We start from the raw sequence: 12841 nt of genomic DNA, 5'->3' as shown, positions 1-12841 counted from the left end.
GCTCCCCAGGGGCTGCTGTGCAGGTGGCCGTCCTGGGCCCCCGCTGGTCCAGCTGCCCCTTGCGTGCTCGTTACCAGGAATGTCTGCCGTGTGTACTTCCAGCACCTGTGTGCCAACCTCTCATGCCAGCTTGATGCCTACCTGGAGGTGTGGCCCCTGGCCCTGGACGTCCCTACCCCCCTGTGCCACCCCCGCTCACCACACTCAGCTGGAGTGATGGCACACAGATGCTTCAGAGGCCTGGGTGGCCAGCACAGAGAACTGCTGCCAGTCCCTGAGGCCCAGGGCAGCAGCCGTCTGCAGAGCTGAGCAGGAGCTGGGGTGAGGTGGTGTGGGCCTCGGAAGGAAGGACGCCTGGAGTGATCTCAGGGCACAGGAGGCCCCAAGCCGTGGGTGCCTGGGCAGTGTCCTCTGGCCAAGGTCTCGACTGACCTCAGCCTGGGCCTGCACAGGAAGATGTCCCTCACATACTGGAGGCCCCCAAATGCCATCTATTTGTGGCCTGGACCCTGACCCTGACGAATCCCTGGTGACAAGGACGAGATATTTTTGGCCATGGGGGTGGAGCCAGCACCAAGCTGCCCTAGGACGGGCTCAGACGTCCAGCTCCGCTGCCCCAGCCGGTCACCAGGACACACAGGTAGGACCCTCAGCCCCTCGTCACCCCCCAGGCGCTCAAGGGCAGCAGACCTTGCCCCCAGGCCTCTGAATGCCCAGGGGCTGGAAAGTATGGTGCTCAGGGCTCCTGGACGCTGCAGTCAGGACAGTCTGAGTGACCTCTGCCCTCCTGGGGTGGGCACCAAAGGGCAGCCCCAGCAGGGATCCTGGCCCGTTATGTACTGGAAACACTGTTGCCTGAACCCAGAGTGACCTCTGAGCTGAGGGGCTATCTGGTCAGCTGGAAGGTCACAGAGTGCTGGCCACCTGCTGGGCATGGCACCCTCATTCAGTTGTGGCCAGCTGGGGAGAGCCCGGGCTGACCACCACACAGGGCACCAACCTCAGGTGCTGGCCCTGCAGTGTTCACAGGGGAAAGTGGAGGGAGGGAGGGGAAAAGGCCCGGAAACGGTGTCCTCTGAGTGTGGAACGCAGTGACTGCGCAGTGGGTGGGGGCTGGGGATGTGGGAGCCCTGAAGGACGCACAGGTGCCTGCTGCCCCCTCTACTTCGTTCCAGGTAGGAGATGGAGCAGGGGGCGGCTGAGGACCGTCTGGGTGTGGGCAGGCTGGCGTCTGCATGGGCACCCCCCGGGCAGCCCCCACAGCGCCCCTGCTGATGGAGATGGAGAATTTCCAGTACAGTGTCCAGCTCAATGACAAGGACTGGGCTGAGTTCTCAGCCGTTGCCGACGAGTGTGGCCTTCTGCAGGCCAGTCTAGCCTCTGGAGACGAGCTCTTGTCCAGTGACCTTGACCAAGCCGACAGCAGGGGCGGCAGTCCCCCGGGGCCCCTGCCCCTCCTCCCTGGGCAGCTGGCCGCAGTGGGAAGCTGCTGGCAGGGCTGTGAAGAGGGAGCCAACGCGGCCGCCTGGCAGCTGGTCAGCAGGTCTCAGTACGATCTGGGCCTGGCCTGGGGGGCCAGTCAGCAGACGCCCTGCACGTCTGAACAGTTGGAAGCTAGGTCACCCCCTGACTCCAGTGCCAGTCCTCCAGGGCAGTGCCCGTCCTTCCCGGGGCCAGCATCCGGCAGCAAGATGCAGAGGCTTCTGCAGGGCCCAGCCCCCAGCCCCACTGGGGAGGCCCCAAGGAGCCCCGAGCCTGCTGGCCGCAGTAGTGCCTTGCGGAGACCCCCGGATAGTCTCAACCGAAAGAAGAAGCGCTCCACAGCCGGGAAGGGGGCTGGGCCTAGTCTGGGCCCTAGTCTCACTCAGCCAAGCACCCCGCCCCTCACTGAAGTCAGCCCAGAAGGCCTTGGCCTGGCCAGGTCCAAGGGCAAGGGACTTGGGGCTGCAAAGGCAAAGCTGACAGCAGGAGCTGGGCAGGATGAGCTGGGGACGGGTTCCAGAGGAACTCCTGAGTCCAGCTTCATCCAGGGCCTGGATGTGGAGCCATCCACACCTGGTCCTGGACCTGAGGGACCTGCGGACCCACTGAAAACACCCTTCAGAGATAAGCCTCCGCCGGACACAGCTGCGTCCTCACCCAAGTCCAGGCCTCCACCCAACATGGCAACATCCACCCCTGCATCCAGGCCTCCGCCTGACACAGCTGCGTCCACCCCTCTACCGGACATAGCTGCATTCTCACCTGAGTCCAGGCCTCCACCTGACACAGCTGTGTCCACCCCTGTGTCCACGGCTCTGTCCAACATGGCTGTGTCCACTGCTGTGTCCAGGCCTCTGTCTGACACAGCCGTGTCCACCCCTGTGTCCAGGGCTCCACCCAAAACGGCTACGACCACACCTACGTCCAGGGCTGCACCTGACACAGCTGTGTCCACCCCTGTGTCCACGGCTCTGTCCGACATGGCTGCGTCCACTGCTGCGTCCAGGCCTCCTCTGGACACGGCTGAATCCACCCCTGCGTCCAGGGCTCCTCTGGACACGGCTGAATCCACCCCTGCGTCCAGGCCTCCTCTGGACACGGCTGAATCCACCCCTGCGTCCAGGGCTCCTCTGGACACGGCTGAATCCACCCCTGCGTCCAGGGCTCCTCTGGACACGGCTGAATCCACCCCTGCGTCCAGGGCTCCTCTGGACACGGCTGAATCCACCCCTGCGTCCAGGGCTCCTCTGGACACGGCTGAATCCACCCCTGCGTCCAGGGCTCCACCCGACACAGCTGTGTCCACCTCTGTGTCCAGACCTCTGCCTGACATGGCTGTGTCCACCCCTGCGTCCAGGCCTCTGTCTGACACAGCCGTGTCCACCCCTGTGTCCAGGGCTCCACCCAAAACGGCTACGACCACACCTACGTCCAGGGCTGCACCTGACACAGCTACGTCCACCCCTGCATCCAGGCCTTCGCCTGACATGGCTGTGTCCATGGCTCTGCCTGACATGGCTGTGTCCACCCCTGCGTCCAGGGCTCCACCTGACACAGCTGTGTCCAGGCCTATGTCTGACACGGCTGTGTCCACCTCTGTGTCCAGGCTTCCACCTGATATGGTTGGGCCCACACCCACGTCCCAGCCTCCACTGGCCATATATCTGCCTGAAGTTCACCCAGCGGTCAAGTCAGAAGGGGTCTCACCTGAACCTGGCTTGGTGGCTGTGCTGCCCACGGCTCTTTCTCCCTCCACTTATGGGGCAGAGCCATGTGTGGGTGTCTGTGCCTCACAGGCTAGGCTGGATAAAGATGGGGCGGGGATGACTGTGTCGGGGGGTAGGCTTCCCCTGGCAGAGGCTGTCAGACCTGGCACTGAGGACCCACTCTCAGGCCCAGCTCAAGGCCCTAGGAAGAAAAAAGTGAGGTTCTCCATGGCTAGGCCAGAGGCTGAAGGGGCTGTAGGTCCCCTCTCACCATGCAGAACCCCGCCAGCAGCCCGCAGCGGCTCGGGTGCCTGGGATGCTGTAGCAGTGGGACCACGGCTGCCCCAGCCTCGGATCCTTAAGCATCTTCCACCCCCTGCCCCCTCGGCCTTGGCAGGCTCAGGGTCCAGAGTGGGCTTCGCAGTGACACTTCCGGAGGCCTATGAGTTCTTCTTCTGTGACACCATCGAGGAGGGGAGTGAGGGGGACGAGGAAGGGGAAGCGGCCAACCAGTGGCCAGACATGTGCGAGTTCTTCTTCCGGGACTGCCAGCCGCAGAGACCGAAGCCTGCACCAGCCTTGCCCCTTAGCAGCCCTGTGTCTCTGTCCATCCCTGAGGCCTATGAACACTTTTTTGGAGACGACACATTCGGGGGGATGCTGGGACCCCCTAGTCTCCTCCAGATGGACAACTTGGAGCCCACCAGGCTGGCCCCCTGGCAAGCAGGGCCTGGGAGCCTCCTCAAGGCCAGCACTGATCCAGCAGAGCAGCTAAGCCTGGTGATCAGGCGGGCAGGTGAGTGCTGACCAGGAAGACCACTGGGGTGCCTGGTAAAACCCTGAGTTTATAGTCTGTGGATGTGTCTTTGGGAAAGCTCCTGCCCTCCCTGAATGGGCAGGTAACAGGACAGCTGGTCTCCCACCAAGAGATATCCACAGACCACCAACAAAGGCAACCCCCAAACTGCCCAGCACCTCAGTGTCTGAGCGGTGACCCAGCTAGTACATGTGACTCAGGTCAATGCGTCCAGGACAGATGTGTTCAGGGGAATACATGTCTGTTAGGGCAGATGGGCAGACATGTTCAGGGGAGCATGTGACCGTCGGGGCAGCTGACTTGAAGGGTTGCTTCTCTCACCAGGGGAGCTCCAGGGCTCCCTCCCCTCCTTCACTGTCAGCCAGAAGGACCTGTGCCTGGTGTTTGTAGCGTTTGCCACATGGGCTGTGAGGACGTCTGATCTGCAGACCCCAGATGCCTGGAAGACAGGTTTGAGGGCCCTGGGGGTAGAGGGGGCTGGGTCTAGGGGTCCTATGCCCGGGGGGGGGCACAGTGGGGGGCATGTTTCTCGGCCTCTGCCAATCCCTTGACCACTGCTCCTGCCCCGATGACCTCTCCCCATGAGGGAGTATGCACTGACCAGGGCAGGACTGCTTGGGGCCAGCACTTAACCTGTGCTTCTCTTGCAGTCTTGTTGGCCAACCTCGGCACAGTCTCTGCCATCCGCTACTTCCGTCGACAAGTGGGGCAGCGGCTTACCAGCCCCAGTCCCAGCCCCAACCCTGGCCGCAGCCGTAGCCCCAGCCCCAGGCACCATCCCAGCTCCTAGGAGCCAGTCCCATCCCAGAAAGACGGGGAACAAGATGACCACAGGCGCCAAGGACAAGTGGCTGTCCCCATCCTTGTTGACCCCATCTTCTACACAGCCAGGGACCTGGAGGCTGCTCTCTTAGACACTCCTGAGGGCCAGCCCCGGGACCTGGAGAGATGGTGGGACGGAGGGAGCAACCCAGGGATTCCAGTGGGACTGGGGGTTCAGAGGTGAAACTGGAGAGTTCAGACTTGGGACTATAGATTTCAGACCTAGGATGGGGGTTCAGAGGTGAGAATGGGGATTCAGACATGGAACCAGGAATTCAGAGGTAGAATTGGAGGTTCAGAGGCAGGAATAGGGGTTCATATGTGGAACAGGGGTTCAGCAATGGGATTGGGGGTTCAGATGTGGGACTCAGGGTTCAGAGGTGAAACCAGGGGTTCAGGAGTGTCATGTTGAAGAGATTCAACATTACTAACTGGAGTGGAGTGTAGCTGCCTCTGGTTCCACCTGCAGCCACACAGAGCAGCTGGTCCCTTGGGGACTGGCAGGTTGGCGTTAGGATGTCAGGGCCTCCCAGCTGGTAGGGCACCCTTCTAAGACTCTGCCTACACACTGTGGGCCTCAGAGGCTCCTCCACTGTCAGCACCCAAAGATGCTGGACAGCAGCCCCAGACAGGTGAGGGGTCATTGGACGGAGATGGGTCCCAGCACAAGGGGGGGCAAGGCTCAGGGCACACCAAAGGTGCCTGCGAGCTGGGTGCGGTCAGGAACCTCAGGGATGGAAGGACAGGCTGGGAGGAGGACAGAGACCTAGGGTGGTGGGAGCCCTGGTTTCTGGGCGTGGGCTGGGTCATAGACCTATGTGGGAGCCCCAGCTGCAGGGGTGGTCAGAGACCTAGGGTGGTGGGGGTCCTGGCTGCAGGAGGGGGGACATAGAGACAATAAATCTCTTTCCTCCTGGTTTATAGTGTCGGAGTCTGAGCAACCCTAACCACATTCTCAGGGAACACTGGGTTGAGCCCCTTAGGCCCTGCCTTGCTGCCTCTGACCTCTAACACACCTGCACCTCACATGGCCTGGCCCCGCCAAGCTTTTATCTGACTTTCTGTAGCCTCCTCCATCCCATGCTGCAACCCCTAGCCCAGCTGCAGCCCCAGTTTAGCCCCTGGCCTTCCCCTGGGCACACTGGGGCAGGGCCAAGAGGGCCTCCCTGCTATCCTTGAGTTCTGATCACCACACATCCCTCAGGAAGACGGGCCTTCTCCCAGTCCCAAGAGGCTGCTAGGGCTGAGCAGAGACCAACTCAGGGTCTGGAGACCCCCACCCTGCCAGGGCCAGTTTCTAACTTCAGAGTCAAGGCTGCAGACTGCCCCTTGAGGTGCCAGGGGCCTCAGATCCACTGGGGGAGGCTGCCCTCTGCTTCAGGCTGGGCCAGCTGCTGGGGCCACTTCCGGTGAGAGGCAGGCGGAGTCTTGTCCCAGACATCTTCATAGCTGGGGCCCTTGTGCCCCCCAGGGAAGCAGCCATCTAGGGGGGCAGACCTGTAGCAGTTGGGGTAGCAATGCCAGGGGCCCACCCCTTGGCAGCACCCTCACTCACCTGGGGGAGGCAGTGGGGGGCTGGGTGGGCCTTCCCTGGAAGATGACACCTGGACCCAAAGCCCAAGTGTGAGTCTCTGGGAGGATCTCCATGAGGGGGGAGAGGGCCCTGGGAGGATCTCCATGAGGGGAAGGGGACCCTGGGAGGATCTCCATGAGGGGGGAAGGGGACCCTGGGAGGATCTCCATGAGGGGGGAAGGGACCCTGGGAGGATCTCCATGACGGGAAGGGGACCCTGAGAGTAACCCCATGATGGTGAAGGGGCCTGGCCCATCACTGCGCTCCTCCTTTCTCTGTCTTAGCAGGCTTTGCTGCCTTCCATCCTTCCAGGCTCTGGAGTCCCACCCTGACATCTGCTCCCCCAGGTCTGAGCCCTCCTAATCTCTGCCCCTGAGGGTGTGCAGCTCCCCTGACCTCTGCGCCCCCCCAACTTCTGTAAACCAGGGCGCGGCTATGACTCACCAGCTGAGGCGATGCTGACGGCCGAGGCCTCCGACCTTTGGTGGAACCTCGGGGCCTCTGAGGAGCTCTGGGCTGAGGGGCGGCCTTGTGTGCACCCACATGGGGGCCGGTGGTTCCAGAAGCAGGGGTGCAGACAGGTATAGACACAGGCATGGTGGGGAGGGGGCTGGTGGGCTCTGGTCCAGGCGAGCTCTGCATGGCACTGAGGAACTGCCCCAAAAGATGAGTGAGTCAACGTCCCACAAGGGGACCCTCACCCACCTGGCCCTGAGCAGATCCCTAGCTTTGGACACCCTGGGCTGAGGAGCAGGCTTGAGCCCAGGTGCCAAGCTTTAGTCCCCACAGCCTCAGGCTATGGGTACGTCCAGCAGGGCCCTAACCTCGTTCAGGCCCTGGACATTGGTGATCTTGCAGTGGGAGGTGGCAGGCGGTGTGTAGGGGTCGGCGTAGAGTGGGGACTGGGGTGGCTCCAAGGAGCTGTCAGGGGCCTCTGGGCTGCCCTCCAGGCCCAGGCAGCTCACCTACGGGAAGAGGGCAGGGTAGAGTGCCTGAGCTGGTTCCTGGGCTGAGGCAAAGACTGGGCAGGACAATGGGTGGGTGAGGCCAGGCCAGGCAGCACAGTGAGCGGCTCACCTTGGTCAGGTCCAGGTGCAGGGGTGGTGGTACGGCTGGGCCGGGTCGCTGTGCCCAGGTCTGTGCTCTGGGTAAACGGCCACTATCTCGGCGTCTCAGCTCTGCTCTCTGCCGGTCCAGGCTGCCATAGTCAGGATGGTCCTGGTTCTGGAGAAATTCCCAGAAAGTTCTGTTTGCCTCTCCCTACACAAGACCCTTAAGATGCTTAGAGAGGGGGAGACCCAGGCCCCTCCCTTGCCTTGTAGCCTCCAGGCTGCTTCCTGCAGGCTAGGAGGACAGCCTTGACTAGACAGCCGCTGGTCTTCAGGAGCCTGGAGGACTCAGTTCCCTCAGCAAGGAGCCTGAACCCATTACTGGGCAGCCAGGGCATGGCCTGAAGGCTGGACTCCTCCCTACCTTCCCATGCTGGGGATCATGTCTGCCCCTGGCTTCACATCTGCCCAAGGGTCCCTGCAAACTTCTCACCTGTGCAGGCACTAGGCAGCTCTCAGGGCCTGGTAGCATGGGGGCCCCATCTCTGCGAGAGGCTGTACGCAGACAGAGTAACCAGTGGCTGTAGTCCTCATAGCTGGCACACAGCACCCGGATGGTGTTGATGAGGGGGCCTGCATAGCAAATGAGGCCGAACATGGCAAGTAGGGGTCCTGCAGAGCACCCAGTAGAGCCAGGCCATAGACTCCTCTCTCCCTCCTGTCCCCACCTCCGGGTTCCTCTCTCCCACCTGTGCCCCCCAGGCTCCTCTCTCCCTCCTGTGCCCCCCACAGCCTCCTCTTTCCCTCCTGTCCCATTCCCTGGTCCATCTCTCCCACCTGTGCCCCACCCCAGGCTCCTCTCTCCCACCTATGTCCTCAGTACCCCAAGCAAGCCCAGGGTCTGCAGCCACACCCACCTTCAATCAGGAAGGAGCGGATCTGTTTCTCCTTTTCCTCCAGGTTGATGTGGATGGCGCTGAGAGGGAGTTCCCCCTGTGGGGACTCTCAGTGAGGGCAGGGCCTCTAGCCAGGCCCCTTCGAGCCTGGCTGGCATGGAGGCTGAGTGAGGTCAGCCTAGCCCCTTCTGTCCATTATGGTGGAGCCTTAGCTACCAGTGGAGACAGGGTGCTGAGGAGCCCCTCAGGCTATTTGAGACTGCGGGGGGTCCCAGGGAGCCCCCGTGTGCATCTTTCAGTGACTGAGTGCAAGCCAGAGGACACACTTGCACACAAGCTCATATGCACACACACACATGCTTCTCAGGGGTCTGGAAGACATATGTTAGACACACATGCAGCAAGCACCTGCTAGGGACTCTGGGCACAGCTCCCACCCTCATGCCACTGCCCTGTGAGGTAGTCAAGTTCAGGGCATAGGGACCATTCGGGGTGGGGCATCCTCTCCAACCAGAAATAAGACCAGAGTGACCAGAGCAGTGGGGCCAGCCAGGCAGGGCCTGTGTGCTCTGTCCCAACAGGCCCCGAAATACAGGTTCCTCCTGCATGACCGCCCCTCCCACCCCCATATACAAGGTGCCTCCCTGGGCGGGTCCACCTTAAAGCAAAGCCCATCGGGTTCCTCCGAGAAGATGGCCAGGGAAGCTGAGTACAGCACCAGGAGTCGGTCCCACTGCTCCTGTTGTGGGAGGGCTAGTGAGCCGCTGGGACTGAGGGGGCTGGGACACCCCACGCACTTCCCATCTCCACATTCACCTGTGAGGGCAGATGCTGCAGCTTTACCCGGGAGGCACAGATGGGGTTGCCTGCCGACTCGCGCCCTGGTGCTGTCCACAGTTGGGCCAGATGGCGATGCAGCGTCCAGGGGAGCTCGTCCCTGGGGGGCGCCTAGGTAGAGGAGGGTGGACTGTGGGTGCAGGGCCCTGGTGAGGATCTGGTCCAGGGCAGGCCGGCTGGGGAAGTTGGGCCACAGGTGCAGGGTTCCAGGCACTGACCTGTGGAGGCGCCGAGTGGCAGCGTCGCAGCCCCCCTACTAGGGCCATCTGCTTCTCCAGGTGGTAGAGCCAGTGGCCCAGCTCTGCCTCACTTGGGCAGAGCACCAGCAGGGGTGCAGGCAAAGGGCCTGTGGGAAGGGGGCAGAGCACCAGGAGGGGGTGGGCAGGGGTCTGTGGGGACGGAGTAGGCACAGTGTGGGGCTGGCCCCTCTGTGAGGCTCTGCTGGACCCTGGCGATGGCTCAGGGAGGCCTCCCAGGGCCCACACACCTGTGATCTGGAATGCATACTCTCGTGACCCCTCCAGCCGGCAGACGCTCAGCTCGGCCAGTGGTAGCAGCCCCTGTCAGGGTACAGGAGAGGGGGCTGCAGTGGTTCTGAGGTCAGAGACAACCCACCTCCTGGCATTCCCCTCACCTGGAATGTAAGCCCTTCAGCACCGTGGGCCTGGAAGTACAGGTGGGATGGAAACAGCTCTAGGAAGCAGTCACTGACGTCCTGGAGAAGAGCAGGGGCCAATGTGAGGGGGATTCCAGGAAGCTGACCCTGGCCCCTGCAGCCAAGCTGACCCTGGGACCCCGCAGACAAGCTGACCCTGGGCCCTCTTCAGCCGAGCTAATCCTGGGACCCTGCAGCCAAGCTGACCCTGGCCCCGCCTGGCTGAGCTGACCCTGGGACCCCACAGCCAAGCTGACCCCAGCCCTGCCTGGCCGAGCTGACTCTGGCCTTGCCTGGCTGAGCTGACTCTGGGCCCTCTGCAGCCAAGCTGATATGGGTCACGCCTGGCTGAGCTGACCCTGGGACCCCGCAGACAAGCTGACCCTGGGCCCTCTTCAGCCGAGCTAACCCTGGGACCCTGCAGCCAAGCTGACCCTGGCCCCGCCTGGCTGAGCTGACCCTGGGACCCCACAGCCAAGCTGACTCCAGCCCTGCCTGGCCGAGCTGACTCTGGCCTTGCCTGGCTGAGCTGACCCTGGGACCCTGCAGCCAAACTGACCGTGACCTTGGCCTTACCTGGCTGTGCAGGAAGCGCAGTCGGACTTTGGCGTAGTGTATGACCTTGCCCAGCTCCTTCACAGGCACCCTGCGCCGGGCCCTCTTGTAAATGCTCAGGAATGGCTGCTCCAGGTTTGTGTCTTGATTCTGTAGGCCAGGGATGTCCTGTGGGCAGCAGAGCTCAGGGAAGGAGGCCTGACTGGGGCCACCAGCCCAACTGAAGGACAAAGCCATGAACATATAGGCATCGTCCTGCGGCACCAGCAGGAGCCTGAGAACCCCTTCGTATAGCCAGACCCGTCCCCCTTTAGTCTTCATGGACCAGATCTTGAGGTGGCCAACACTCCGGCCACACATGACACAAGTGGAAAAGCCAGACTGGGCTGGATGTCAGTGCCCTCCCTTGGCACCTGCCCCCTACATGCCCTGGGCCAACCCTGGTGCCCAGCCTGCATCCTGACACCTCAGCAGGAGCAAAGATCTTGGCAGCGCCCTGAGCCCCTCACACCAGGGGAGTCTCCTCAGCTCTCCCCTGTTGCAGCCCCTTCCTCCACAGCTGGCTCCCCTGCACCCCCTGTTGCTGGCGACTTGTTGCCACAGCCACAGGAGAGCTACAGTGATGGCGATGCTATGACATCACGGGGTGTGGGGTTTTTCACCTCTCCTTGCTCTGTCCCTAGACGGGGCCCACAAGCTGAGGGACTTGCTGTGCAGAGGTCATGTACCCTTGGGGTGTTGGCAAGGGCCCTTCTCAGGCTAAGCTGCCCATGAGCAAGAATGTGGACAGACCACAGCCTCCCTGCCTGTGGATGGACCCTCTGCACCCACACCCAGGATGGCCCTTGTGGAAATCAGGAGCCAGTAAGAATGGGCCATGCTGCCCACCCAGTGGAGTCAAGCTCTAGCCAGGAACTGGTTTGGGCTGCCCGAGGCTCAACCCTACCCTGACACTACCTCCCAGAACCCCTCTCTGGTTGTCATGGCTGAAATGGGGGGCCAATGGGGGGTCTGGGGCTCCCCTGGGCATGACAGTGTGGCTGGGGCCTGGGACCCAGCCATAGGAAGTACTGTTACCTGGAGCTAGGTTCTGGGCTGCCATAGGTGTCTCCAGTCTGGGAAACCCAGACGCTGCCCAGAGCTAGCCCATCAGGCATGGCATGTGTGGCCCAGGATCCTCTTCCAGTCCCTCAGAACTGGGAAGCATGGGGGAGGCACCCAGACAGCAAAGGTGAGGCTGCGCCCAGAGGCCCCGCCCATGACCCGCCCCGCCGCCAGCTCCCACTGACTCAGTCCCGCCCCAGTTTCACTCAGACTTTCGGCGGTCAGACCAGCTTCCAGGGCGGGGCTGTGTCTCCTCCCTTCCCTCGGTCTAGACCCTAAATACGCTCAGCCCCTTAGGCTGGCCCCCAGCCAGGTAAGAGCACAGTGCTGTGGTCCCCACGAACTGGGGTTCCCTGGCCCTGCTGTCTTCAAAGGCTAGGGGACCCTGGCCCTGCTGTCCCCACCTGCCGAGGAGCCCAGTCTCTGAGCTCACAGCGCTCACCGGTCCAGGGACGTAGTGGAAGAGCTTGTCTGCAGCGGAGTCCCTGCTGGGTCCAGCCAGCCTCCTCGCACTGTCCTCCCTAGATACAAGCAAGGGCTGACAGCCTGACGGGAAGAACCTGGCATCCCGATCCAGCACTGACTGACCAGGACCCCAACAGCGGCAGAGCCCGGCTCACCTGCTGCCCTTCAGTGACGACTTCCTGGAGAAGGACGCCCGGAGCCTCCTGGGGGCCTGAGGGACACACTGGCTGTTCCCCATGAGTGGCAGCAACCAGCAGGGGCCAAGCAGGGCGACGGGTTTGGGTCTCTGTCCTGGCTGCCAGTCCCCGCCCTGTCCTGGGGGCGGGGCTCCAGGCCTGCCTGCTCCTACCTGTGGGCCAGGCCTGGGAGGAGCCCTTCTGGGTGGGTTTGGCTCTGGTCCAATCGAGTCCCTCAGGTCTGGCTGGCCCACATCGGGCAGCAGCAGGCCAGAGGTGATTTCTCCTCTCAGCATCCAGCCTCAGTTCAGGCTGGGGATGCTGGGGTTCTGGAGCCCCTCCTGGCACTCCCACCCCACATCCTGTTTCCCCATGAACCCAGCTGGTCCCTGAGTCACCAGTGTCCTGGGGGGAGGGGGCAGTGTGCTCTTCCTACTGCTACAGCAGAACTCCCTGCACTAGCAAAGGGGGCCAAACTGCCCGTGCTGACCCCCACTCTAGGTCAATATCCAGGTCCATGAAGGAAGTCACAGGATTGTCCCAGTGTGCGTGGGGTCCTCCTGGGTGCCCAGGACAGTCCCAGTGTGTGTGTGTGGGGGAGTTCCTCCTGGGTAGCCAGGATAGGACAGTCCCCGTGTGTGTGTGTGGGGGGGGTTCCTCCTGGGTGTCCAGGACAATCCCAGTGAGGGGCATACTGGCACCCA

At 62.6% G+C, this 12841-nt stretch overlaps 2 protein-coding genes across 4 annotated transcripts; one reads left to right on the top strand and one right to left on the bottom strand.

The window, feature by feature from the left end:
- The first annotated feature begins 498 nt into the window (after positions 1-498).
- PERM1 (PPARGC1 and ESRR induced regulator, muscle 1) lies at positions 499-5008 on the top strand. Its single transcript, XM_058660997.1, has 4 exons — positions 499-640; positions 1176-3984; positions 4330-4455; positions 4656-5008. The coding sequence occupies exons 2-4, from the start codon at positions 1236-1238 to the stop codon at positions 4793-4795; spliced, it is 3015 nt and encodes a 1004-aa protein (XP_058516980.1). The 5' UTR covers positions 499-640; positions 1176-1235; the 3' UTR covers positions 4796-5008.
- An 837-nt stretch (positions 5009-5845) lies between these two features.
- PLEKHN1 (pleckstrin homology domain containing N1) lies at positions 5846-12601 on the bottom strand. 3 transcript variants are annotated; one of them, XM_058660748.1, is made up of 16 exons: positions 12311-12601; positions 12117-12172; positions 11939-12017; positions 10414-10560; positions 9817-9897; positions 9670-9742; positions 9401-9528; positions 9162-9293; positions 9004-9084; positions 8367-8442; positions 7943-8082; positions 7478-7624; positions 7225-7365; positions 6845-7054; positions 6383-6431; positions 5846-6310 (listed from the first exon to the last, which is right to left on the bottom strand). In XM_058660748.1, exons 1-16 carry the CDS (start codon positions 12431-12433, stop codon positions 6174-6176), a joined length of 1800 nt encoding a protein of 599 aa, XP_058516731.1. In that variant the 5' UTR covers positions 12434-12601; the 3' UTR covers positions 5846-6173. The 3 variants fall into 3 exon arrangements, with proteins under 3 accessions (XP_058516731.1, XP_036349950.2, XP_058516730.1); XM_036494057.2 differs by having other exon boundaries at positions 12117-12601; XM_058660747.1 differs by having other exon boundaries at positions 9401-9742; positions 12117-12601.
- Positions 12602-12841: the final 240 nt, after the last annotated feature.

This window comes from Ochotona princeps, chromosome 2 (assembly GCF_030435755.1).
Source record: "Ochotona princeps isolate mOchPri1 chromosome 2, mOchPri1.hap1, whole genome shotgun sequence".
Classification (NCBI taxonomy): Eukaryota; Metazoa; Chordata; class Mammalia; order Lagomorpha; family Ochotonidae; genus Ochotona; species Ochotona princeps.
Note: the sequence above shows the minus strand (reverse complement) of the source record. Positions and strands in the feature narration are given on the sequence as shown.

Excerpts from the sequence above, each read along its gene's own strand:
- PERM1 (XM_058660997.1), top strand. The coding sequence starts at position 1,236 with ATGGGCACCCCCCGGGCAGCCCCCACAGCGCCCCTGCTGATGGAGATG. Across the intron at positions 3,985-4,329 it reads CCTGGTGATCAGGCGGGCAG|GGGAGCTCCAGGGCTCCCTC; the intron begins GTGAGTGCTGAC and ends TTCTCTCACCAG. Across the intron at positions 4,456-4,655 it reads CCCAGATGCCTGGAAGACAG|TCTTGTTGGCCAACCTCGGC; the intron begins GTTTGAGGGCCC and ends CTTCTCTTGCAG.
- PLEKHN1 (XM_058660747.1), bottom strand. The coding sequence starts at position 12,433 with ATGCTGAGAGGAGAAATCACCTCTGGCCTGCTGCTGCCCGATGTGGGC. Across the intron at positions 12,018-12,116 it reads TCGTCACTGAAGGGCAGCAG|GGAGGACAGTGCGAGGAGGC; the intron begins GTGAGCCGGGCT and ends GCTTGTATCTAG. Across the intron at positions 8,443-9,003 it reads CCGATGGGCTTTGCTTTAAG|GGGGAACTCCCTCTCAGCGC; the intron begins GTGGACCCGCCC and ends GAGTCCCCACAG.